A 26,892-nucleotide genomic window follows, 5' to 3' on the forward strand; every position below is an offset into this window, starting at 1 on the left:
GCAAATTTTTAAACATACCCCAATTAGCCAAAATATAGTGTATGTATTAGTTTGCATGTGTGTGTGTGAATGTTGGTATGTTTTGTATAAGTGTGTGCATGTTGGGTGTTTTGTTTGAGTGTGCATTATGTATGTGAATGAATACACATGTAAGTACATGTGGGTGCACTGTGTATGTGGGTGCTTTTTGTATTTGTATGTACATATGATGTCATTTGTGCATGCCTAAGAATATGTGCGTGTTTTAGTGTCATCAAACACTTTATACTGGCTGCACGACCAGGTTTGGGTGCTTCTCAACTGGTGTTTTTCATCCCTCTGCCTGGAGCATGAGATCATTTCCATTACCGTAGCCACACACACATGTAGGGGATGGACAAATGTGTTCCTCATTTACTATGCATTCCCCAAAGATTGTACCAAAAGGGGACCCTTATTCAGGGAACCAGAGACAGGGCAATAGGGACTTAGATAGACCCCCCCCCAGTTTCCCATAAGAAGTGTCCCCAGAGGAAACAGGAGAAACTCTGGGTAGACTGATTGGTCATCATTGTATGGACTGACTATTACACCTTGGTTGCCTTCTGTATCATTATGCTAATCTCCTGTGTGGACATGTTCTAATAAATCAGTTCTGTTACTGTGCAAGAACCACTGGAGCCCAATTATTGTGCTTTGCATAGAGTTATAGCTGCACAACACCCTGCCTCCACATCGTTGCAAAGGCTCATCCCCTAGAAGTTAGGTCTCATCCGGAGCATATGGTTGGGGTAAGGCTCATAGTAGAGCAACAGTTCCACCCAGCTTACTAGAAGCTTATGTTTGTTTTCTTAACACAAAAAACCTTTGCAAAGACCTTTGTGAACGTTAGCGACCAACATTTTCATTGTTTGCGCCCTTTTGACCAATTTCCTACATTATCAACTTCCTCACACACAGTTCATGAACAAATGGCTTTTGCAAACATGCGTAGTGTAGGTAATAAAATGTCACACCAAAATATTTAACAAAACTTTAGAGCAGGTGTTCATGCATACCATTTCTCAGAAATAACAAACAATGTAATATTCGCCAGTGAACGATTTTACATTGCAAGCAGCACTAAACATTTACAAAAATGCCATTTTAAATAATACTTGAGATTTTAATTACATTCCCCCTATGTGTTTTAAGGTTGTGCAATATATTCAGAGCAGTGCAGTAGGCCCGGGTGCTTATATAAACAGTATTCTTGCCCCCTGACTCCCAGCCCTGTGTGAAGGCTGCACAGAGTTCAGAAACATCAGAACCAGCGACTAATCTCCCCTAAATGCCTTCCAGCCGGCTACAATGTAAATCGGCAGTGGGGTGGCACTCAGAGTGCTTCGGCTTTCCAAAGTCACCCGAAGTTTCCTCATGAGACAACTGCGGGTGACTTCGGAAAAACTAAACAATTCGAGTACCATCCTGATGGCGATTCACATTCTAGCCAGCGGAAAGGCATTTCAGGGAGATAAGTCGCCCGAAGAATAGGCGATTTGTCGCTGGGCAACTAATCTCCCTGAGTAGCCATTTGTGCCACCACCCTTAAAAGAACAGGGCAGAGCAGCAATAATGGAACTAGTAGTGTGCACCCTGACCCCCCACCCCTCCCTTCGGACACAATTTTTATGTTAGATTCGCATTGGCACAAGCATCTGGTGGGTGCTTAGGGGGTACTGGCCCAGGTGCAATCACCCCCGCTGCACCCCCAGTAGTTCTACCCCTAGAGAGCAGGTTTTTTAAACAAATAAATTACATATATAGATATTAGATCGATTTCTACTTTTGTACAAGTAAAAATAGTCCCTAAGCTCTAGTTCCTGATATTTCCTAGAAATACACAATAAAGTGTTTCATTCTGCTGTTTTTTAAAATGAAAAGATAAAAAAACTATTAACAAGTAATAGGAAATGACTGCATGCAAGAACTTTACAACAGATCACTATTAGGCGCTGGCCCACAGCATATCTACTACATCTGCATATGTCTTTCATGTGGCACATATCCACCAGAAACCACTTGTGTTAATGAACATTTGTGAATACCTAACAGAGAACCATTATTAAAGGTCATATACCAAGCAGGGAAGGACAAACTGTTAAATGTTGTGGAATTTCAAGCAGTTCCCATCAGCCTCTGGTTGTCGATGGGATGCTGTGAATTCTGTTTCACCTTCACTTGGAGGGCAGTGCGTTGCCCATACCTGCTGTAGAACTCAAATCTAATAGAGAAGCCTGATTTTTTTTTTATGGGTGATCAGCAGGTGGTAGCGCTGTTCTGTTATTGTCTATAGCAAGAGACAAATGATACTTTATTCTAATAGATGTGAAAGTGGCATAACATACAGCAAATTTGCTGAAGTGTAATTACCCATAGCAACTGATCAGCAGTTACCTTTTACCAGTCAAAAGCTAGTTACCCAAAAATGCAAATCTGTCATTGGTTACTTTGGCTTACAACATTGGTGCAAATCTGTCTGATTTTAATAAATGAGCCACTCCTGTATTGTTAAACATTATACTACCCTGTTAGTTCAAGGGGTTGTTCGCCTTCCAAACGCTTTTTTCAGTTTAGTTGTTTTCAGATTGTCCCCCAGAAATAAAGACTTTTTTAAATTACTTTCTGTTATTTTATTTTTTTTACTGTTTTTACAAAATCTAAGTTGAATGTTCGTGTCTCTGGTGTTTGAGTCTGGCAGCTCAGTAATTCAGGTGCAGACTCTAAACTGTTACAATTTTGCAACATTTAGTTGATACATTTCTCAGCATCATCTCTGGAATATTAGTAACTATTGGGGCTCATTTATCAACACTGAGCAAATTTGCCCATGGGCAGTTACTTTTAGCATCCAATTAGTGACTAGCTTTTTGAAACCAGCTGCAAGAAGAACAATGAATGCAGCAATCTGATTGGTTGCCATGGGTTACTGCCCATGGGCAAATTTGCCCAGTGTTGATAAATGAGCCCCACTGGGCATCAATTCTAACAGCTGCCTTTAATGAAACTCTAGGATTCTGCTAAGCAGGGACAAAGATAATAAATGTATCAATTAATTGTATCAAGTTAGAACAGTTTACTGGGTCGGCGACCCCCCCTTCCAGAGCTGCTTTAGAAGGTAAAAATTACACTTTACACTTCAATATTAGAAAAACGGTGACACATAGAAAATGGAAAGTAATTGGAAAAATATGTTATTTCTGGTGATCTATTTGAAAACAGTTAGTTGTTTGAATGTGAACAATCCCTTTAAAAGACATTTCTATGCCAGTACTTTATTCAGCTTCATATGGGTTCCTTGTACTTACCAGAATAGGGAAGCCCATTAGGAAATCATATATGAATACAATTCCAGATATCAAGTAGGTTATTTGAAGTGAGGTTTTAACGGGCTCAGATCCATCGATGGACGATCTTCGTTTCCCCTGGGCATCCTCAACCACAATAGTGGGCACATTGAATCTGTTTTTATCAATGTTTTGTCCCGTTTGAATGGAACATGTCTGAAAAAGGGAAATAGCAATGCAAACCACTCCCATGACCACACTGCCGCTGATCAGTAGAAGGAAACACACTCCAAAACCAAGGCCAATTTCCGTAACAATGAATCGACAGTCCCGGGTGTAGAATCGCTCTGTGGTGTCATGCCATCCAACTGCTGGTAGGGTGGAGAGAATGAATGATACCATCCATATTCCCATGACTGTGTGTACTGCTTGCTTCTTTGTATTGCTTAACCTGGGGAGCAAGAGGCAAATATTAATGGGATTCTGTCATGATTTTTATGGTGTCATTTTTATTTCTAAATTACACTGTTTACACTGCAAATAATTCGCTGTACCAGCTGTAAAATTTCATTCCTGAACCAGCAAGTGTATTCTTTTTTCATTTATAATATTGGTGTGTAGGCAGCCATCTCAGGGCATTTTGCCTGGTCATGTGCTTTCAGAAAGAGCCAGCACTTTAAAGGAAAACTATACCCCCCCAAACAATAGGTCTCTATAAAAAGATATTGCATAAAACAACTCATATGTAAAACCCAGCTTCATGTAAATAAACCATTTTCATAATAATATACTTTTCTAGTAGTATGTGCCATCATAAATAGAAAATTGCCATTTTAAAATATAAGGGCCGCCCCCTGGGATCGTAGGATTCACTGTACTCACAAACATACCAACAAACCATACATGTTAGGTCACATGAGCCAATTAACAGACAGAGTTGTGTCTTTTGCTTCCACACTTCTTCCTGTTACAGTTAGAGCTGTAGTATTTCTGGTCAGGTGATCTCTGAGACAGCACACAGACCATCACGAAATGGTGGCTCAAGGCAAGAGATGTAAAAGGGCAGTATTTACTTAAATATATATTCCAGTTTGGTAAGATTCTTTAATATGCCACTTAATATCATATGAACTATCTGTTGTTTAAGTATTCATTTTGGGGGTATAGTTTTCCTTTAAGATGGAACTGCTTTTTGGCAGGCTGTTGTTTCTCCTACTCAATGTAACTGAATGTGTCACAGTGGGACCTGGATTTTACTGTTGAGTGCTGTTCTTAGATCTACCAGGCAGCTGTTATATTGTGTTAGGGAGCTACTTTCTGGTTACCTTCCCATTGTTCTGTTGTTAGGCTGCTGAGGGGGGGGGGGTTATATCACTCCAACTTGCAGTGCAGCTTTAAAGAGACTGAAGTTTATCAGAGTTACATTACTGGGGGCAGCTGGGAAAGTGACAATATGTCTAGTCCCATGTCAGATTTCAAAATTAAATATAAAAAAATCTGTTTGCTCTTTTGAGAAATGGATTTCAGTGTAGAATTCTGCTGGAGCAGCACTATTAACTGATTCATTTGGAAAAAAAAGACGTTTTCTCATGACAGTATCCCTTTAAGAATAACAAAGGCAGTGGCTTATAGTGGGCACCAGGTGTATAGAAACATATACCGTAAGGGCTGTGACACAGGAAAGGGGAATTTCAGGTTATTATGAGGTACCAACCAGCCCCTGGAACAAAAAGTGCTCAAATCCATGGGGATGCTGGATATCAGTTTAGCTGAGCTGCCCTGTACAAAGAACATTTATGCACTCATTTTGCAGCCTGACTGACAGCTATATTATAGAAGATTCATCTGTAGAAACATGGACCTTCCTACATATATTTTCCAGTAATTGCCAGGAGGTAAACGTCTTAATATTAGGCCGTCATTCAGTTTTGTATCCCAAGGGTGAAGGAGGCAATAAAATCTTCTGATGTCACCATCCTTCATAAATAAACACACAACTCTACATTTAATTGGAATTTATTGTGATGTCTGTAGATAGCAGGGCAGCTGCAGAGCACATTCAAATAAGACTTAACCTTCAATAACAGTGTTGCTTCATCACAATGCTTTCAAACTATAACTCTCAACTTACTCCACCCTATAAGCAAGCTGTATTCCAGCAAACATGAGGTCTTAAAGGGGTGGTTCACCTTTCAGTTAACTTTTAGTATGCTATAGAATGGCTAATTCAAAGCATCTTTTCAATTAGTCTTCATTTTTTTTTTATAGTTTTTGAATAGCCTTTTTCTTCTGACTGTTTCCAGCTTTCAAATGGGGGTCGCTGACTCCATCTTAAAAAAAGATGTTCTTTTCTATTCATATTCCAGTCTCTCAATCAAATCTATGCATGGTTGCTAGGGTAATTTGGACCTTAGCAACCAGATTACTAACACTGCAAACTGGAGAGCTACTGAATAAACAGCTAAGTAATAAAAAAAAAAAAAAAATAATAAAAAATGAAAACCAATTGCAAATTGTATCAGAATATCAGTCTCTACATCATACTTAAAAGGTGAAGCACCCCCTTTAAAGCAACATCGCTGAAGGTGTCAAGGGCTAATGTTCCACTTTATGTATAAGAATATATTCACCCTTGATATTTCATCACAGTATAATATCTGCAAGCCAATATTGCACAGTGATCTCCCTATAAGATGGAAGCAAGATGATACTTGTATTCTCATTGAACTGCAGCATCTGTAGTTAAGTTTATCCCACTGCTTTTGAGAGATGGGAGAAGGTTAATGTCTCCTTTAAAGACAGCCTTTTCATTAGACACAAAAAAATCTTCTTGGTGTTCCTGTTGTGTGCCAAGAAAAGCAATAAAAAGACTATATATCTACGCTGTCACTCCAGTGCTCATTATAGCCACAGAAACTGGATTTCCACATTCACTCAAGAAATGGAAAGCTTAGAAAGTATTTTTAAATGTAGACAGAAAGTAAAATACTGAGCTCAGAGTGGTGCAGAGATTTTATTTTGGGATGCTATCTTATAACTAATCTCCATTGCAATAATAGAGCAACAGAAATAAGTTGTTGGTGAGTTTAAATGTGATTTGGATGTTAAAACAAGTTTCTAAAGAACCAGAATATGTGCCTTGTTTTCTGTCCCTCTCTTAATATCTGGCCTAAAGATTAGATGCACACAAGCGCAAGGTCAATGGTAAATCAAAATAATGCACTCACGCAGAGGCCTGGCTTTATTACGTGAAGTAAAGAGAAGCCAAATTCCCCTACACATGGGGCAAATTCACTAAGATGCGAAGTTGCGCCAGGCGCAACTTCACCGCACTTCGCCTCACTTCGCCAGGCGTAGTTTCGCCAGCGCTTCGCAAATTCACTAAAATCCGAAGTTGCGCACAGGGGTAGCGTAAGGTTGCGGAGTTGCGCTAGCGTTGTTTCGCTATATAAAGCGAAGTTGCGCTAGCGAAGGCTAATTTGCATACGGCGCGAAATTCAAATTTCAATGGAGGAACACGTATCTGCACTACAAATGCCTAGAAAACCTTCAAATCTGCAAATAAAATTTTTATTTTGCCCTACACATGTGCCCACTGTCTAGGTAAGTTGCCATGAGTCAGGAAATGTAGGGGGGAGGAAGTGGAGCCCCAAAAAAATTTCGATCTTTTTCAGCCTATCAGCCATCATGTAGAAAACACGCCAGCGTTTTTTGGGACTTAGAAAAATTTTTGACTTTTTTTGAAACAATCCCTATCTACTCTATTGCGCTTCGCCAGGTCTGAGGTGGCGAAGGAAGTCTAGCGTAAAAGGTAGCGTTCACTACACTGCGCAAGTTAGTGAATTTGCGCAGTTTCGTCGCTAGTGAAGATTCGCCTGGCGCAAGGTTGCGAAGTAACACTAGTGAAACTACGCCAGCGTTCGTTAGTGAATTTGCACAGTAGCGAAAATGCCAAACGCTAGCGAATTAACGCTAGCGTTCAGCGCTTCGCGCCTTAGTGAGTTTGGAGTAGCTAGAATCTGCAGGACTTTCCAGGTCACCCAGCTCAAGAAGCATCAAGATAATGGCAGAGAAATTCTAAGAAACACTACTAACTCTACTAGCTCTGGTTGGGTTGACAGGCAGACTTAAATCATGTCATTGCTTTTGCTGCTCTATTACTATTTTTATAACCAGTTTGTATTCAATTCAGCAGTTTTAATTTATATTTTATTTCTACTTAATATGCATTAAAGGGGTGGTTCACCTTTGAGTTAACCTTTAGTATGTTACAGAATGGCCAATTATAAGCAACCTTTCATTTGGACTTCATTATTTCTTTTTTAAAGGTTTTAATTATTTGCCTTCTTCTTCTGACTTTTTCCAGCTTTCAAATGGGTGTCACTGACCCCAGCTAAAAACAAATGCTCTGTAAGGCTATAAATATATTGTTATTGCTACTTTTTATTACTCGTCTTTCTATTCAGTCCCTCCCCTATTCTTATATAGAGCTGCTGAATAAAAAAGCAAGATAACTCAAAAAAAAAAAAAAAGAAAAGAAAACCAATCGCAAATCATCTCAGAATATCACCGTCTACATCATACTTAAAACTCATTTGAAGGTGAACAACCCCTTTAAAGGGAAATAAAACCCATGTATAAGTTCATCTTTTATGAATTTCATTTTACGCAGGAAATATAGATTAAAAGCATAGCTTGACGGGGTGGTAAACCATTGAGTTAACTTTTAGTATGCTATAGTATGGCCAATTCTAAGCAAATTTTCAGTTGGTCATAATTCTTTTATATATATATATTGTTATTGTTAATTGCTCATCTTTCTATTCAGTCCCTCCTCTATTCTTATTCCAGTCTCATATCTTCATATGTCTTCATATTTGGACCCCAGCAACCAGATTGCTGAAATTTCAAACTGGAGAGCTGCTGAATTAAAAGCTAAATAACTCAAAAACCTTAAATAATAAAAAATGAAAGCCAAATGCAAATCGGAATATCACTCTCAACACCATACTAACTTAATTCAACCTTTTTAAGGTGCCCATAAATGGATTAATGTGGTCCCAGAATTTAGTCTCTTTTAGCTATAAATAATCCACTTTCCAGCTGCTTATCTTATTGTGGCTTATTGATATATTATTCAAGCAGTGAGGACCATATCAAGCCGTGGATTCAGTCGGCAGTTGATTACTGCTCTGTGCAGCCATGAAATCATCCTATGTGCCAACAGCCAAATAAATACACGTTCATAGAAGAGCTATACAGAGGATGTTTACTTATTAATTCATACGTTTTCTGTTGTGTCACAACACAATAAGAGGGGCATAAAAATGAATTATAGCGAGCACATACCTATAATTTACTGGCCAGCGGACCATCCACATGCGATGATATGACAAAGAGGTTACAGTGAAGCAGGTAACAAGACTTAAGGTATAAAACGTAGACACAAATACTTTGCACAATCCTTCATTCCATTCATAGTCTGAATGTTGCCTTCTGAGTTGAACCACAGAATACATGGTGATGGGTATTGCTACGTTAAGAATATGTGTTCCGGCCAAAGTGCAGATCAGAAATTCCAAAGGCTTCCATTTCTTTTGCTTGGCACTTATGCTTAAAATCCCCCATGTGTTAGCAATAAGGGAGATCCCTGAACAGATCAGCCAGGCTATAGCATTGTTCTGCAGTCTCTGCTCATCATTCATGGTGGAGAGTGAAGGCACCATCAAAGGGAGATAGGTCTGGATCAGATGTAATGATAAATAAGAGATACAAATGCATTTTCTGCCAGCTGTTAGCCTAACAATAATATGTTTGAGAAGAAAAGAATGTATCCATTATGTCAAGCTGTTTTCCTCTTGACCTGTAAAACAGATTTAAATAGAGACACTTAAAATCAAGATAAGTAATATGGCAAAAATATATCAGCCTACTAATGGACTAGCAATTAGCACAAGAGTCAACAAACAAATCACCGCATTGCATGAGCTCCTAAGTGATTTAAAGCCACAGTATGAATACCATCTCAGCCTATGAATCCCATTGTATTTAAGGAAATTACTTATTTATGAGATTTGTTAGCTTCCAGAAAAAAGGCATGACAGATTTCTGAAGTTGTATTCACAGTTTGCTTAATAAAGCAAAATCCCGTTGTACATTTTATATTTTAGGAACATGTAGCTTCTCTTTGCCTGTGAAAGCTGGACTACTGTAAACACATTTGTATTTAGGGTGCTGATTCTAGAAAAGGGTAATAATATTAAAGATTCTGAGATCTACAAGTTCAACCATTCTGGAGGTTATTCTGGAGATAAACAAGTTCGACCCATCATTATAATACACATTTTAAACCATTTTTGAGATACACAAGTTCAACCTATTCTGGAGATACACAAGTTCGACCCGTGTTTATGATACACAAGTTCAACCCATTTTTGAGATACACAAGTTCAAACCATTTTTGAGATACACAAGTTCAACCCATTCTGGAAATACACAAGATCAACCCATTCTGGAGATACACAAGTTCAACCCATTTTTGAGATACACAAGTTCAACCCATTTTTGAGATACACAAGTTCAACCTATGCTGGAGATACACAAGTTCGACCCATCTTTACGATACACAAATTCAACCCATTTTTGAGATACACAAGTCCAACTATTGGGCTCCAGTGAAGAACAACTGTCCAAACCCTAAATAAGTTGTAGATTAATACCAGCTGGAGGGCTGGTTAGATACATATGAATTATACAGGAGAAGATAACCCATGTCACTTTTGTTTATATGGAAGTAGAAATTCCTGGTCCGCTAAGAATAATTAAGATTATTTATTTAGACTTTTATTTAGGAGAACTAGGCTTCCTTCTCCTGTTTTTAATATTCATATTCCCTTTTGCATTAGAATCTAAAGAGAATTAAATTTAAAATAAAATCCATGACTCACCATGTCAGGCTGGTTACCAAAGTGATTTGCTTATATGTTTAGGTCTGGAAGGGGGGTAAATCTCTAGCAGATGAACCAACGAATCTCCTACTATAATTAGCTGCTCCCACCTTCCCTGGAAAGTTATTCCATGAATCTATGGCCTCCCCGAAAGCTTTAGAACATGACTCCTGATATGGGAAAAGCTTTATTCCAAGCAAATGTTTGCCAATTTCTTTGGAATCAGATCCTTGTTTTTTTTTTTTTTGCCCTACATATAAGTCTTAGAGGATAAAATGACAACATTAATTCATTAAAAATTCCTTTGTGCGTGAAAGTAGCAGAAACATTTGAATTTGTATTTGTCCTTGGGTTCACAATGAAAGGGAGTTAAACAGGATTAATTCATGCCTTGTCCAGCTGCTGGCTGAGGTGCAGCATGTGACAAAATGTATATATTTAGCATATGGGTTTGATCATTGTCACAGAAATAGAATTAATAGTGTGCAAAGGCAAGATCAATCAGAGAAAAATGGGCCCTTGGCAATGTAGGAAGGAAGGGGGGTAATACTGGAAAAAAATAAAGATACATAAAAAAGAGATATAATCGTGTGCCCCCCATAAGTGTATGTTGAACTACATATGCCTACATCACCTGATGGTCTTTGTGCTGGGAGTAATAACTGCTAGCTTTCCACAGGTCTGACATCAACTGCACAAAAGAAAAAAATGCTTTCACAGAGTAATAAAATCTACGTTATTTAAATTTAAATTTGAGCAAGTGCATCTAAAAATAGGGAACTCGGGGTATGCTGAAAATTGTAGTCCTTCAGCAACAAGAGATTATGAGGCTGTATGTCCTAATATCCATTGCTATTCTTTATAACACTATGAAATGAAAATATAAGATGATCACATGCCTCATGCTACACACTACACTGTGTGAGAATTATAACCCTGTACAAACCTGCAGGTTTGGATTATGGTTCTGAACTATTAGGCTGTATTTATATCCAGTAATGTGCATGTCTCTGCCTATAATTCCTCAAGTAAGATAATATGAAACCTGTCAACTAATTAATCAATTAGTCTACCAATTAAGGAATTATGGACCAGTAGCAGCCTGATGATACAAGTTTCCTTCACTTCAAGAGTCTCATACATCTTTAGCTTATTACATTTCCTTCAGTTTCCTCTACTAAAGGACAAAGATCAATGATCATATGTGTCCATAAGTTAAAAACGTCTGCATAGAGCTGATGTACGCACAGAAAGTGGTGCCCCACTGAGGTTCCTGCTTACTTCCATTATATGTCCACCCCCTGTTCATGGTTGCCCCAATGGAAGAGCACTTGTGGGAGTCTTCCCAGTGCCAATACATCCCCAATATTAATGCCATAAGCATTCCTGGTAAAATGGAGGGCCCACATAAACAAACAGTGAAACTATAGGGCTAAGCAGGACCTGTTTGTTAATGATGTAATACACACAGGGCATATTGTATTGAATAATGGTGGGGCTGAGTGTAAATTACTAAAAACAAGTGCAAAGTACCATGTTTGTTTGCACTTTTCTGCCTGCCTGCCTGCCTTTCACACCTATTAGGGTATATCTTTCCACTCCAGAATAGAGCAAAGGAGATCAGTAAGCAAACTCTAAGATTTTTTTACATTTATATATTTGATATGAAGAGCGTATACTAGTTTTCTAACTGTCAAGGGGAATCCTCTGTAACACTTGACACATTGGGGTCAGTGACCTTGACAACCACAGAACATTTTAACATGCAGGCTGGAGAATTTAAAAACATATACTCCAAAATAGTGAATGAAGACCATCTGCAAATATCACTGTCATACTAAATTCAGGTGAAGTGCCCCTTTGATTAACATGTTGCTATACCGATGGGTGAGTCTGGAGCAGCTGCATCTTGTTTCTTCTAGATCACTTGAATCACTTAAGTCCAATTTGTATTCAAAGTCATATATGTTGAGAGTGCAACATTATATCCAGTTCTTGCACAGTAGAAATACGTTGTTCTAAATAAAGACACAGGTAAACTATCCATAAATACTATTATATCCATAATACTATCCATAATCCATCTGGTAAACATATTAGGTGAAAGTGATTTCTTCACCTTCATTAATTTGGTCATTCCATTTTTTTTGGAAAAAACAGTATTTGTTTAGACAGATAGAATGTAAAAGGCACAGATGGAATGTAAAATAAATAAAATAAAGCAAAAATGATAGAAAAATAGTTATAGCAATTGTGCTTTATTCTAGGCACATCAAGCTGAAAGAATTGTGCTGCCCCCCAACAATATATCTCTGTCCATTGTAATTTAAATCATTTTGTATTGTGGAAACACAGTGATTTTATTTCAAAGTACACATTTTCCTTATGCAAAAACAAAGGAGAGACCTCCTATAAACACATTATTGTGTCTGCTAAGGCAGTATTTGGGCTAAATGGAGCCATTTTGATGGCCGTGTTTGATGCCATTTTTGTCTCTAAAGCATGTGACTCATAGTGCCATATGCAACCATATAATTAGTGTCAGTTATCATGTGTACACCACACTAATTTATCTTTAGCACAGAGAGGATGACATTTTATGAGACTAGAGTATATAAATCATGCAAAACAAAGTCCATATAATGTAAAGTATATCATTATATCCTTATAAACAGTTCTTAGTGATGTCATCAATTATAATCAGTTCTCAGAGATGCCACTTACTTACTTGTGTATTATTAGAAATAATGTGACCCCTGCTGCACAAAAGGAGGATATTAGAAACCCCCTCGGAGTTCCGTGACCTACAGTACATACATAATAATTTAAAGGTCATATAATTCCTAGGTGACTTACAATATCCTTATATTTCACAATAGGGCATACATTATTCCATATATTTTGCCAACGTCTCAACCAAAAGGTCAGGCTGTCAGGCTATATTGCAATAAGTTTGTATTGGCCACTTTTAGCCATGGAATACCTGTTTGCCCTTTATTTGTTTAATGAACATCTGAACTTAGATCTGATTTGTTTTTCTGATACTGTTATTTCTGATACTCTCCCCACCCCTTGCTTTTTAAGTCTGTACCCCACCTCCCCAAGAATAATATACAAAAATGCAGAACTGCTACTCTGAAGGTTGATTTTGCCAATTATGTATAGAGAACCTGTTATATGCTATATACAAACAATATGTAGATGCTAAACACCAAGTACCCCATACTGACTGCCCTGTCTGTGATTACAACACACAATTCCCTTGTCTTTACAATAGAATATTCATTCCCTTTCATTTAGAGTTGTTGGTGATGCCTGGCTTATATAGATGCTCTGAGTGGAAGCAATGCTCTAATTGTAAGGCAGTGGTTTGCTCCTAGCCATCCTCCTATAATTCCCATTAGTTGTTTCCCTTCGAGATGGATGATGACAAAGAAGCCAGAAAAAGACAGTGAGCACCATGAAATTGCCATCAGTACTACATGCACTCTGTCAAGAGGGAAAACTGAATTATGGTCTGATTAATGGTACAAAGAACAATAAAACACACCAATGTGCATCTTTAAAAATACTATACAGGAAGGCTTTTCTCCATGCCTCTTTAGAAGAGTTTAGTGCTAAATGAGTAGTGTGGAATTGAATTTGGGCCAGCATTGCTAATAAGGGGTCTCCAAATTTATCTCAATTGCAAACCAGGCGACAGTCCAGGTTACAAACCAGGTCTTTATTGCAACAGGCTGCTGAACAGTGAGGCCTGACAGTTTTGGGCGTGGTGCCCTTAATCATAGCCAATTCTGTGCCAGCATTGATGCATCCCTTGTGCCTAGCAATGGATACAAAATATTACAACATGCACAATTATGCTGGAATCTGGTAGGGAAATTAGAGTATTTTGGGTAGAAAAGCAAGCAATTTCCCAATTGCTGATAAGTAAAACCAAGAGCGACCTCCAGATGGTATTTTCAGGGTTTCTTCAGCACTCAGCATCAACAGGCACAGTAAACTTATATCTAAAGAATTGTGCACGTGCCACTCTATCACTGAACACCAGGAATGACACCAATCGCACCAAAACTGCATCTGATTTACAATGAAGTGTGAGCGTTATTACATTAATTTGGATGTATTGGCCACAATAGGGTTAGGCACATGGTCCCTTGTGGCCAAAACACTTGATTATATGAAAAAAAACCATATCAATTGTGCTCCAAATTGCTCACTACACTTGCAGACGTACATTAGCCCTTATATCAGTCAGATGGGACATGCTGGGCAACTTGGTCTTTCGTGTGGCCTATCCAAATCCATGTTCCTTTGTGGGGTGATATTAAAGGGGGGATTTTACCTAAGATTAACTTTTAGCATGATCAAGTCATACTGGAAGCCTTGCAGAGTCTAAGATTTTTGGCTGCTGGGATCAGAAAGCTGCAGCTGTTGCTGAACTATTTTACTGATACACACCGTGCCATTTTTCATCCTGTATCAGTCAATATTTGTAGAAAATCTGTATGTTTCCTGTGTGCATGTCTTTACTGTACAAATTAGTGGAATACATTGGTGCTTTATATGTACACAATGCTGATAATAATAATTCTGGATTTCGCCTTCTTATGCAGCATCAACGGGCAAGACCTGTAGCCTTTAAGCACTTTGTTTAGAGATTTGAGAAACAGGAAAACAGACGTTATTATGATATATATCCTATATCAGCGGCTCATTATAGGCCAGTGCAAACACAGAAGAGTTGCTGAAGGCATTGTGCTAAGACAACAGACACAGAAGCAAGAAGCCTGGTGGGGATACTGTGACAGCACCATGTGACCATAGGCAGATCCCTTGATCTAGCTCTACCTCAGGCACTAGTTAAATTGTCATTTCTATGGGGAAACACTGTGCCTGAAACAGCCTGTATCCATAACTATTTTTGAGAAAAATAAAGATATCACTCTCATAAAGTATAGGTAAGCTAGTCTGGAAAGGATAGAGTAGCAGATATGCAGTTTGCATTATTTGCTCTCTGAATTCAGTCTGAAAGATTGCTTGCTACCCCTTTAACCTTCACTGCTTTTATGCTCTCAAAGTCTCCATTATACCTAAACAGGTCCACAGGCAAGTTGCACAAGAAATCCTAGGCCACCTTTATACACAGTATATACACACATACATATTACACAAGAGCCATGAGTATAAATTATATCGTCATACATGATGCTGAATAATGTAATCAGTCAGTGGAATGAATTATGTCGCACGACTCATAGAATCTTGTTTATTATAATAGAAAGTGTACCCCATGTTGTACAAACTGAGGATATTAAAGGGGTGGTTCACCGTTAACATTTAGTATATTATAGAATGGCTAATTCTGTGCAACGTTTCAATTGACCTTAATTTTCTTTCTTTTCTTTTTTTTATAGTTTTTTAATTATTCTTCTTCTTCTTCTTCTGACTCTTTCCAGCTTTCAATGGGGGTCACTGACCCCACCTAAAAAACAATTGCTTTGTAAAACTACACATTTATTGTCGGTGCTACTTTTTATTACTCATCTTTTTAATCAGGCCCTCTGTTATTCATATTCCAGTCTCTTATTCAAAACCATGCATGGTTGCTAGGGTAATTTGGACCCTAACAACCAGATTGATGAGATTGCCAACTAGAAAGCTACTGAATAAAAAACTAAATAATTCAAAACCCACAAATAATAAAAATGAAAACCAATAGCAAATTATCCCAATATATACATCATAAAAGGTGAACAGCCCCTTTAAAAGTCACTTTGGATATCTATGACCTGCGTAGAAGCACTTGGCCTTGTGCCTTTATAGGGTCACGGAGCTCTTTGTTGATTTATAATCTTATATTTTACAACAGGGTGCACATTATTCACTATATATACTTATATATATTATATATACACTGCACTATATATACCATACCTGTAATTAGTCCTTCTTATGCGCAAAACAATCCTATTAATTAATGTATAAAAGATTTTTTAGTAGATTTAAGGTATGGACATCCAAATTACAGAAAGATCCCTTATCCAGAAAACTCCAGGCCTGAGCATTCTGGATAACAGATCTCATACCTGTACTTAAACCTAACTCAAATACATTAAATAACGTCATACTGTTTTACTATGTGGATTTCTGTTTCCTAGGGCTTCAAAAGTAGGGTAATCAATTTTTAGGGCCAAGAGGTCTTGAAACATGTACGTAACAGAGTTCTGCGTAAATTTCAGCACCGCTCTTCACACGTCAATTTAGATGAATGTCAGTTTCAGAGCATAAAACAGATTCTTCACTTCGCCCAACACATCTGTACATGATATTCCCCATAGACTGGCCTCTCTGACAGTGTTACATTTTATGAAAAAATAAATAAAATTAAAAATCCAATCATCGTTGGTTCATTTGAATTTGAATCTGTTTAGCAGCTGTAATTAATTTTAATAAATGTCAGCACTTTAGACACTCCCTGCAGCAATCACCCTCCCTATCAGCTCTTATCCTTATAACTATCCAGCAAACCCTTACGTCCTACACTGATATAGATGTGGAACTGCATGTGCCAATTCCTTCAATTTGTATGCACTTCATTGTATGTGTCTGCAAAGGCCAGCAATTGTGTAACAGGGGTATAGACTCAATGGAAGCAAAGGGTGTTTGTGTTCTGGAAATTCTTGTTAAGACTTCATGGAAAGCATACAGTACCAGCATTTGAAAATAAATGAATTAAGAAAAAGAAATGTAGCATGTTTGTTACAGTAGTTCTAGAATTGTAGATACATTAATTTCTTTTAGGGAAGCACCGAATCCAGGGTTTAGTTCGGGATTCGGCCATGATTCGGCCTTTTTCAGCAGGAGTCGGATTTGGCCTAATCCTTGTGTCTGTCTGAACTGAATCTGAATCCTAATTTGCATATGCAAATTAGGGACGGGAGGGAAATCACGTGACTTTTCATCACAAAAGAAGGAAGTGAAAAAAATGTTTACACTTTTCCTTTCCCTTCCCTAATTTGCAAATTAAGATTCGGATTAAGTTTGGTATTCGGTCGAATCTTTCAAAAGGATTCTGGGATTCGGCCCAATCCCAAATAGTGGATGCTCTACTGAGTTGCATGTTTTTTTAGGTAAAAAGGGCTCCAGGGCTGCAGGATATCTTTCATATAATGCTATTGTGTTTAATGGACACAAGTCAATATATACAAGTATATACAAGTCAATATTGGTTGCCACTACTGATCAAGTCAGCAGCTTACTGGCCCATGTATAGTGCCAAAGCAATGGCATTCCCAATTGATATTGGATTGCTTCAAAGGATGTAAATTGTGGTCAGTGAGGATTGGATAATGCATGTGGACCTCCCATGACAGATCTGATCATTGGTCCAGAGAACTGGTCTGATTCAGATTTACTAATTAGGAAAAGATCCTTATATGTGTTGACCCTGCCACAGATAGGATCTACCAATGTTGCAGAGCGAGAACAGAAAATGAGAAATGCATTATAGCCTAGGGGAAATGTCTGTGCAGTTGGTCAACTTATAAAAAAAAGTGATGCTCCTATTAGCAGTTCCCTGGGTTAAAGGGGATATGAATCAAAATTTAAAATTTTGGCTAATGTAATTCTCAGACGCCTTACAATACAATTACAAATCTTTACTTGCTTCAAATTAATTGGTAAAAGTACTTGTCATTTTAAACAGCATTTGTCTGTCCCTTTCTGCATGGTTTATTCTCTTCACAGGCCTGTTCATTAACTGGCTTCTGCTACATTGTTTCCAAAGTCAGAACAACCAGGCTAAAGAATCGAAAGAGAAGAACCGATACAGTAGCAGTAATATTTACCAACAACTTTATAATCATTGTAACTATTGTATAATGGAAAGATTCCAGCCTGTCGGACTGATAACTGAAATATTCCTAATCAGATATAAATTGGGAAGAGAGAAATAGGCTGCTAATTCAAGACTGACTAAATTGGCAGCTAAAGTCTACTCATGTATGGGCAGCTTTAGAGTAGGCCTGAGTGCTAAGCAGGGATCAGTGTTGTACTGTTCTATGGGAAGTCCATCTCCTCTTTAGCTTCTATTTTAGCACACTTCAGCTCTTTGTATTTGCTTTGGAAATTCATAAAAGGATTCATTTCTGGAAGGCACCCAGCAGGAATTTCTTGCTAACAACATTAAGTGATTTTAAATTATTCCAAGACCTGGTGGTTCAAGATAAGCAGTTGTTTTATCCTGTGAAGTGGACATTCAGGCTCAGGTTACCCCCCCACCCCTGTTTCTGTCAATTACCTGAGAAACCCCACCCATGGTACTAACTGAGGAATTCTCAGTGGGCTGCTAATTTGTTGTCACTGTGCTCATACAAACAGAAACATAATGTAGATTGTGACTTTACCTTCAATATCAGATTTCATCCTGTTGAGTGCAAAAAATAACAAATCACAAGAAGAAGAATGGCACACTGCCTCTTGAAGTGAATATTACAATTTATTAAACCATTAAAAAGTTAGGTAGATGGAGTGCATAAGATGCCTGACGCGTTTCGGGAACACCCCTTAGAGCTCTTACACATGGGCGTTTTTTCCTGCATTGCACTTTCTTCCATTCAGCCGCAGGGGAGCGCAGGAAAAACCGCCCGTGTGTAAGAGCCCTAAGGGGTGTTCCCGAAACGCATTAGTCATCTTATGCACTCCAGCTACCTAATTTTTTAATGGTTTTAATAAATAGTAATTTTTACTTCAAAAGGTAGTGTGCCATTCTTCTTCTAATGAATTGTATGCTGCAGCTGAGGAGCCCTGCATGATTTTGGGAACACTTGGCCCTCGCTAGACCCACCAGAGTACTTTGGAATGGGAGTTTGGGTGAGTCTGTATCCTGCCATTGCAAAAAATAACAAAAACCATATATATTTCCTCATTAAAATAAAAAAGCAAAAACAATATTCAATATATGCTCTATTCATTAAACCAGTGTTGAAAAGGGGGTATACTTTAATAATGTTATTAACAGGCTGAATATATTCATTTAAATATACATTATATTTATATTAATGCATTTCAAGCAATGTCGGACTGGACTTCCTAGGGCTCACCAGAGAACTTGACCTCTTGGGCCCACGTTCACAACTATTAGTAATAATGCACTGCAAATAGCATGGCTCTCAGCAGTACATAATAAAGAACCCAAAGGAATTATCTCACACTGGGCCCACTAGTAATTAGGCCTACCGGGAGATTCCCTGATTCACGGCACTCCAATCCTAACCCACAGGCACATTGGGGGGGGGGGACGTTCCATAATCAATAATGTAAAAGGGTTAACATTTAGTATATTACAGAATGGTTAGTTCTAAGCAACTTTTCAATTGGTCTTATAGTTTTTGAATTATTTGTCTTCTTCTTCTGACTGTTTCCAGGTTTCAAAAAGGGGTCGCTGACCCCGTCTAAAAACAAATGCTCTGTAAGGCTACACATTTATTGTTATTGCTACTTTGTATTACTCATCTTTCTATTCAGGTCCTCTCCTATTTATATTCCAGTCTCTTATTCATATCAGTGCATGGTTGCTAGGGTAATTTGGAACCTAGCAACCAGATGGCTGAAATTGCTAATTGCTAATTGCTAAAAGCTAAATAAATCAAAAACCACAAATAATAAAAAATTAAAACCAATTGCAGAATATCACTCTCTACAGCATACTAAAGTTAATTTAAAGGTGAACAACCCCTTTAGGATCCACAACCTATTCTCATGTTTCCTTCAGAAGTGGATGGGGCCTGGGAGGCTGCATTATGGTTTGTTTCTATAATGACATGAATATATTTATAGACTGAAGGAGAACTGCTGAGAAAACGCCAATGGCTGAATATTGAGAGAGAAGTCTAACCAAGATTCCTGGCTTCAAGAGGTATTTAGTAAATAAGCCCAGAATAAATCGCTGGCTACCATCACTGCTGAGTTCTCTTATTATGTGGCACTGACTGACTGACTGATCAATAAATGACTCAGTTATACCTTGCTTATATTTTAAAGTGACTTCCCATGACTTTGTTTTGGTACGCAGCGAAGAACGGAAACATTTTAAGAACAATATTTCATGCTAAATAGGAAAACAGAATTGATTGCATCCTCCTGCTTTCTCGCTTGGCAAGACAAATTGCCAAGTTACTCCCACTGGGAGCAACAATTGTGATACAAGCAATAATGTTTAATGGAATTACAGTTACAGAATAATAAGATACAACGATTGCTCTTGTAAAGAAAAGATTAAAAACTGAGTTTAGAATTTCACTGTTTAACAAGAGAACTATAGGGTATAGTTGTGAACAGCAAATCCCAGCATTCTTAGCCAGCTGTTGGATTAGGAATGAGGATGCTGAATCGTGTAGGATGGACATGTCTGACCTGACAGAACAGCAAGTTTGTTTAACCAGCCAATAATCCTGATGCTGTCTGCACACACCTTTGATTCTGTATATTCTGTATATCAGTGATCCCCAACCAGTTGCCCACCAACACCTTGGATAATGTTCCTAGTGCTCTCAAAGCAGGTGCTTATTTTTTAATTCCTTGCTTGGTACCAGGGGTACTGTCAAACAGAGCCTCCTGTATTCTACCAGTATTTGGCACCCCAGGAACTTTTGTATGTGTTTCTCCCCAACTCTTACATTTGAATCTGGCTCACGGGTATAAAAGGTTGGGGACCCCTGCTGTATATGATCTGTCTCCCACAGACCTTGCTGAGTACTCTTTATGATATCCTCCAAAGCAAAACACTGAAGATGATCTGTGGCTACTTGCCCGATGCCCCACACAATGGGCAAAGTTAAAAAATTTTACTTTTTTTGCACTTTGCACATTGTGTGGGGCATTGTAAATGAGCTCTACTGTATGAAAATCAATTGCAGGCCCGGATTTGTAGCAAGGCCACAAAGGGCCGGGCCTAGGACAGCAAAATTACAGGGAAGGCATGCCAACCAGAGGCATTATAGGAGCAGCTCCCCAGTATTCTGGCATGAGAGGGGGGTGCACACAAAGGTAGGCTGGTGGGCGATAGGACCTGGCTGAAAAGGAAGATCCGGCCTTTATTAATTGGCCCAGTAAGCTGGAAAACATTACAGTATCCAACCAATCAAACTGCAGGTTGAACACCATATGACTGGTCATTCTCATAGTTCTCGACAATCAGGCTAACAGCCAAACTATGGGAACTGCAGAAAGAGATGAAAACCTGCAGTTCCTCTCTTAAATCTGTTGATGCAACATGCATTTGCCGACATGAATTTTCTGACAGGAAAGAATTGCAGGAGCAGAGCACAAATCCCATGACTGGGGGCAACTGGGAAACTAACAACAATGTCTAGCCCCATGTCAGATTTCAAAATCAAATATAAAATAAAATGTGTTGGATGTTTTTAAAAACTGATTTCAATGCAGGATTCTGCTGGAGGAGAGCTATTAACTGATGCATTTTGTAAAAAACAAAACATGTTTTCCAGTGTCAGAATCCCTTTATTAGTGACTTATCTGCCTCTCTGATTTACATACCGTTTCATTCCTTTCTGTACTCTTTCATACTTCCACGAGTCAAGACAAACAGATTGTTTTATTATCCGCAATTAAAATAATTTGCTGCTCCAGTGTAGCTTTATTACATAACATTACATCAAATAGGACTACTTGGCCCCTTTTCTCCAGGTTTTCCTTTACTTGAGCACTGGCAATTATTTCTGTGAGATCACCATCTCTTACAGAGAACCCTTCCTGGCCGCAGTTTCTACAGCCCAAGATATGAAAAGCTCAAGCAGCAAATTGAATACAGCATTTACCTTTGATGTGTTGGCAGTTTCACAATCTTGTCAATTTGTATGCAATCAAAATATCTATTGTAAAAAATGATTCCAATTACATACCCTTTGCAGTCTACAGCAGGAGTTCTGAAGTGGTCTACAACAAACTGCTCCAATCATACAGCAATAAGTTCATCGTCGTGCCAGGGAAGTAATGCACAAGCACAGAAGGCGTAATCTTGGCCACATTTCCCTTAAATAACAAGACAAAAATCTTCACTATGAGCAGGGGCTTTTCAGTGGCACATTAGTCCTTTGCAAGACTTGATGGTCTCAAGTCCACACTCCATGATTACAGTTAGTTGTCCCTTTGAAGCAATGCTCAGAGGTTAGGGACTTGAATAATAAAGGAAGCACAGAGGATCATGCATGGCAATGGCTTTACAGAAAAAGATACATATGGCCTCCCAAATATTGTTCACTAACTCACTATCAATATCTACAGTATATTATGGGGAAATCAAATGCTATTGTAGCTGGACTAGTTGCCCTCATGTCTGGTATCAATGTGACTGCCAAAGTGAAATACCAAATAAATATGATGATGATATTTAAGTGGTTATTTATCAAAGGTCAAGTGTTAGAGTTTTTTTTACCACCTATGAACTTGAAACTCAAATGGTATCTTATTTAAGAAAAAACTCGATTCTGCGAGTTCGAGTCCTGCAACCCGTCGAGTTGTCGGCGCAAAAAAAAACCAAAAAAACTTGAATTGCTCAAATCAGGCCTGGATTCGTGGATTTTAGGGGGGCGGCATTCTGCCCAACCACACCCACAATTGTTTATAACACAGGGGATGCGCTGGAGATACAATAATTTTTTTAATTTCCTGTGCGCCAATCCTCATTGCTCCAGTCCAGATGATGAAAATTTGCACGAATACAGGGGAGGGGACAAGGGCGACGAACGGCAGTGTGTCTAGGGGCGCCCGCTATGTAAATGCCTCAGGGACTCAAAAGCTTACCATTTAGTAACTTTTTTAAAGAATGACACACATCTTACTTTTAGGAGGTTATTTATCAAATTTATCTAAATTTTTTCTGAAAAAACTCAGACCAAATCCACAGAGGTTGTTTTTGTCTTATGTATTAATACACTTTTTATTTTTTTTGCAGGAAAAATCGTGAAAAATACAAATTTTTCTAATTTTTCAGAATTTCCACCCGAAAACTTTATTATTATTCCACGAAACCCAGCACAGGTGAAAAAATCTTTGGCACTAATCCCATTAATTTATATGCAACCTCTGCAGGTCTGAGATGCCGGATTTTCGGATTCAGACTTTTTCCATCCTTGGGGTAAAATAAATTCCGAAAAGTTTGTGTCTTTTTTAAATTCCGATTCTATACTAAAAAAAAGACGAATTTGGAGTTTAGTAAATAACCCCCATAGTGTTGCTTTAGGCTAGATGCAAATGTAATTAATAGAGCAGAAAGATGACAGAGCATAGAGCCACTGATTAAATACAACTACAATTTCCAATGTTTACACCTTTTATTATTGATAAGAGTGTTTTGGGTGAGCTAGAGACAACACTTCAGGGGTGGCTGTGTGTGAATAGTGATGTTTGTCGAGTGTTTGGGGGTGACTGGCTCAGGCATATAATTAACCCCTTGCAGTTACAGGCAAATCAGCTTCACTAGGAGCTCATATGTAACACTCATCCTTTATACATGACTTTAAAATATGCTAAACATAAAGAAATACACCTCCTCCTTTCAAACTTACGCCATTCCTACCATATAAGGAACGACCTTTAATATTCATGGCCCAGTTATGTCTAATCGTGGAAACATGGAAAAAATAATAAGCCCAGTTCTCCCCAAATCCCAAGACCTGCGTTCCTGTCTCATACTAAATACAATAGCAGTATGACGAGTGAATATGTAGAATGGGGAAAATTTGAATTAACTTCCTAAAAAGGTAGCGCTAAAGACAGAAATTCCGGTTTAAAATTCGAATTTAAAAGATAAGCTGCCAGAACTCTATTTGTTCTCACAGGAGGAAAAGATCCAGGAATAGGGAAATGTACATGAATACACTCAAGGTCAATAAAAACAATTCCCCATGGATATTCTTAGTCACACACACAAGTACAGAAAGCAAGAGGTCTTTAAGATTAGGCGGTTCACCTAGAATTCACCTTCAGGAGGGAAAAAAATGGTATTTTCTGCTGCAACAAATTATATGGTCCCCAAATCACTTAATAAAAAGATATATGTGAAATCAGAATAACTACAGAGCACTGTAGAGCCACTGTATGCTGAGTATTTTGATTCCACATTTGTTATTATGTTTTATTTTTGTTTTTGTTTTTTCATTTTGCATTTTCTGTCTGTCAAGCCTTGGGGCAATGATACGAAACGACACGGTGAGAGATTTCGGCACCAAAACCATTTCAGTTGCTGCAGTTTACTCACATTCTGATTACAGACCTCTGCTGTTCTGCTACTATGGCTGCATTGCGGATATCACATTTATTTCTTTGTTTACTGTTTTTGACCTTTGCTTGTTACTCAGTTGTGTCCCTCAGATCTCTGAATCAAAACTGCTGACTCTGTTGCTTTCTCCTAACCTGACCTTGGCATTTAGCACATTCTAAACCCTAGTCCTCCCTCTGATCCTTGCACTTACACCTGTTCTAGGGGAATCTCCTGTTTAAAGGGGTAATTAATCTATAAATTTACTTTTAGTATGATGCAGAGCATGGCCGGAACTAGGGGTAGGCAGAGGAGGCAGCTGGGGGCGCTGGGCAGCTACCTCTTCTGCCTACTCCCAAATCTGACACTAGAATTGCGCCTGAGTATGGCCCTTCTGCATATGTGAAAGCTATTGCCACCGACGCGAGCGCTGATGCCGCGCATGCGAGCGATGATGCGGGCCCGCGTAGACCAGCGCTGATGCCTCGCATGCACGTTTAAGCACTGGTAACTCGCATGTGCTGATGATGCACGCGCTGATGGCCTGCTTGCGCGCGCTTGGGGCAGCGATGGGGGCGACCCAATTGGCTGGACTGCCTTGGGCGCCCAAGCAGCCAGGCCCACCTCTGATGCAGAGAGTGATATTCTGAGACAATTTGCAGTTGATTCAGCACCTTCGCAGTTTGAGAGACTGGAATATGAATAAGAGAGGCCTAAATAAAAAGTAATAAAAAGTAGCAATAACAAATTTGTAGCCTTACAGAGCATTTGCTTTTTAGCTGGGGGTCAGTGACCCCCGTTTGAAAGCTGGAAAGTGTCAGAAGAAAAAGGCAAATTATTCAAAAACGATAAAAAAAATAAAAAACAAAGGCCAGTTGAAAAGTTGCTTAGAATTAGCCATTCTAAAACATACTAAGAGTTAACTTAAAGGTGAACCACCCCTTTAAATCCTAGTGACCACAGAGTACCAGTGTGTGACAGATCTGTAGGGAATAGTGTGGAAGTAATTTTCTTTATAGGACCTGCTTTTAACTTATTAAATGATACGTCCACCCATGATGCCAGTTACAGCTTCCCATGACCCCCCACTAACTTCAATGGGAACTGTGTGGAAGTCGAGTTGTGACCCATTTTCTGTCCAAAGAATTATAAGCATAAAAGCAAACAAAAAGAGGTCTTTATCCTTTAGAATTCGTGACATAATATTTTACCACTGCCCACAACCTTCCCAAGCAATATGCCCCATTAATATCTCCCTTTTTCTTATCCGAACTCTAGGTTTTCCTTATCCATCCATAAAATTCACCAGTCCCCCTACATCAGTCCAAGTTGTCCTTGTCGATGGAGGTCTTCAGAGCAGTCAGAATATGCATTCAATTAGTTTTGTTTCATTTAAGCATGTAATTATATATGCGTTTAAAAGGTCTGTTTATAAACTGCATCTGGAAACAGTTTAACACATATACAAACATGTCAAATTTGGCACCAGAAGCCCTAATGCAAGTAAAAACATTTAACACAAAAATGGAGCAAGAATCCTTATAAAGCGAATCACTGCAACTCAGGCACAACACATGTGAGAATGCTTACAGTATTATACCATACCCCCTATAGATTTGACTGTTTCATATCTTTTTATATGCAATGATATGTTCAGAGAAGGTCGTGGATTCCTCTATAGTAGATAGTATTGTACCTATAGTGGAAATGAAAGGCCTAAGGGTTATTTGGACCCTAGCAACCAGATTACCAAAATTGCAAACCGGTGAGCTGCTGAATAAAAAGCTCAAATAACTTCTATCCTTTCGTCCTAGATTAGCCTTTGGTACAAACAATAACGCAGGAGTCGGTACAAAGCAATGACAATTGGATTTAATGTCATTGCTATTTGGTAAACTGTTGTAGTTACTCTATTTACTTTCATTTACTATATCTCTTTCTCTCTTTGGCCCTAATATCCTAATATAAATTCTGATGCTAATTGCACTGGTTTTTGTGTTGCCATATAGTAATTATCTGTATTATTCATTTATATTCCATGCGTATTGTATATTGTGAGTGGGTCCCTAAGCTCGGTAAGTGACAGCGGTGCAGTGAATCAGCAGAAAAGAAGATGGGGAGCTACTGGGGCATCTTTGGAGGCACAGATCTTTAATGCTTTGGGTTGTGGTTGCCTTGGGCTGGTACAGAAGCCCAAAACATAATGTAAACATTTATATCTACTCATTTAGTTAGACTTTAGTTCTCCTTTAAAGCAAGTAGGGATGCACCAAATCCAGGAATCCTTCTGCCCGGCCGAACCGAATCCTAATTTGCATATGCAAATTAGGGGCAGGGAGGGAAATCACATGACTTTTTG

General features: G+C 38.6%; 1 protein-coding gene across 2 annotated transcripts in view; it reads right to left on the reverse strand.

The window, feature by feature from the left end:
- gpr153.L (G protein-coupled receptor 153 L homeolog) overlaps window positions 1-26,892 on the reverse strand; it is a 61,512-nt gene that overhangs the window by 23,982 nt on the left and 10,638 nt on the right. Inside the window, exons 2-4 of one of the 2 annotated variants that reach the window (XM_018226119.2) lie at window positions 22,177-22,306; window positions 8,655-9,168; window positions 3,327-3,756 (exon numbers count right to left, since the gene is read on the reverse strand). In XM_018226119.2, the coding sequence (XP_018081608.1) occupies window positions 3,327-3,756; window positions 8,655-9,031 (807 nt within the window). In that variant the 5' untranslated portion in view covers window positions 9,032-9,168; window positions 22,177-22,306. The remainder of the gene's footprint in view (window positions 1-3,326; window positions 3,757-8,654; window positions 9,169-22,176; window positions 22,307-26,892) is intronic. The other variant, XM_018226120.2, reaches the window with a different exon arrangement.

Source organism: Xenopus laevis, chromosome 7L (genome assembly GCF_017654675.1).
Source record: "Xenopus laevis strain J_2021 chromosome 7L, Xenopus_laevis_v10.1, whole genome shotgun sequence".
In the NCBI taxonomy this organism is placed as follows: domain Eukaryota; kingdom Metazoa; phylum Chordata; class Amphibia; order Anura; family Pipidae; genus Xenopus; species Xenopus laevis.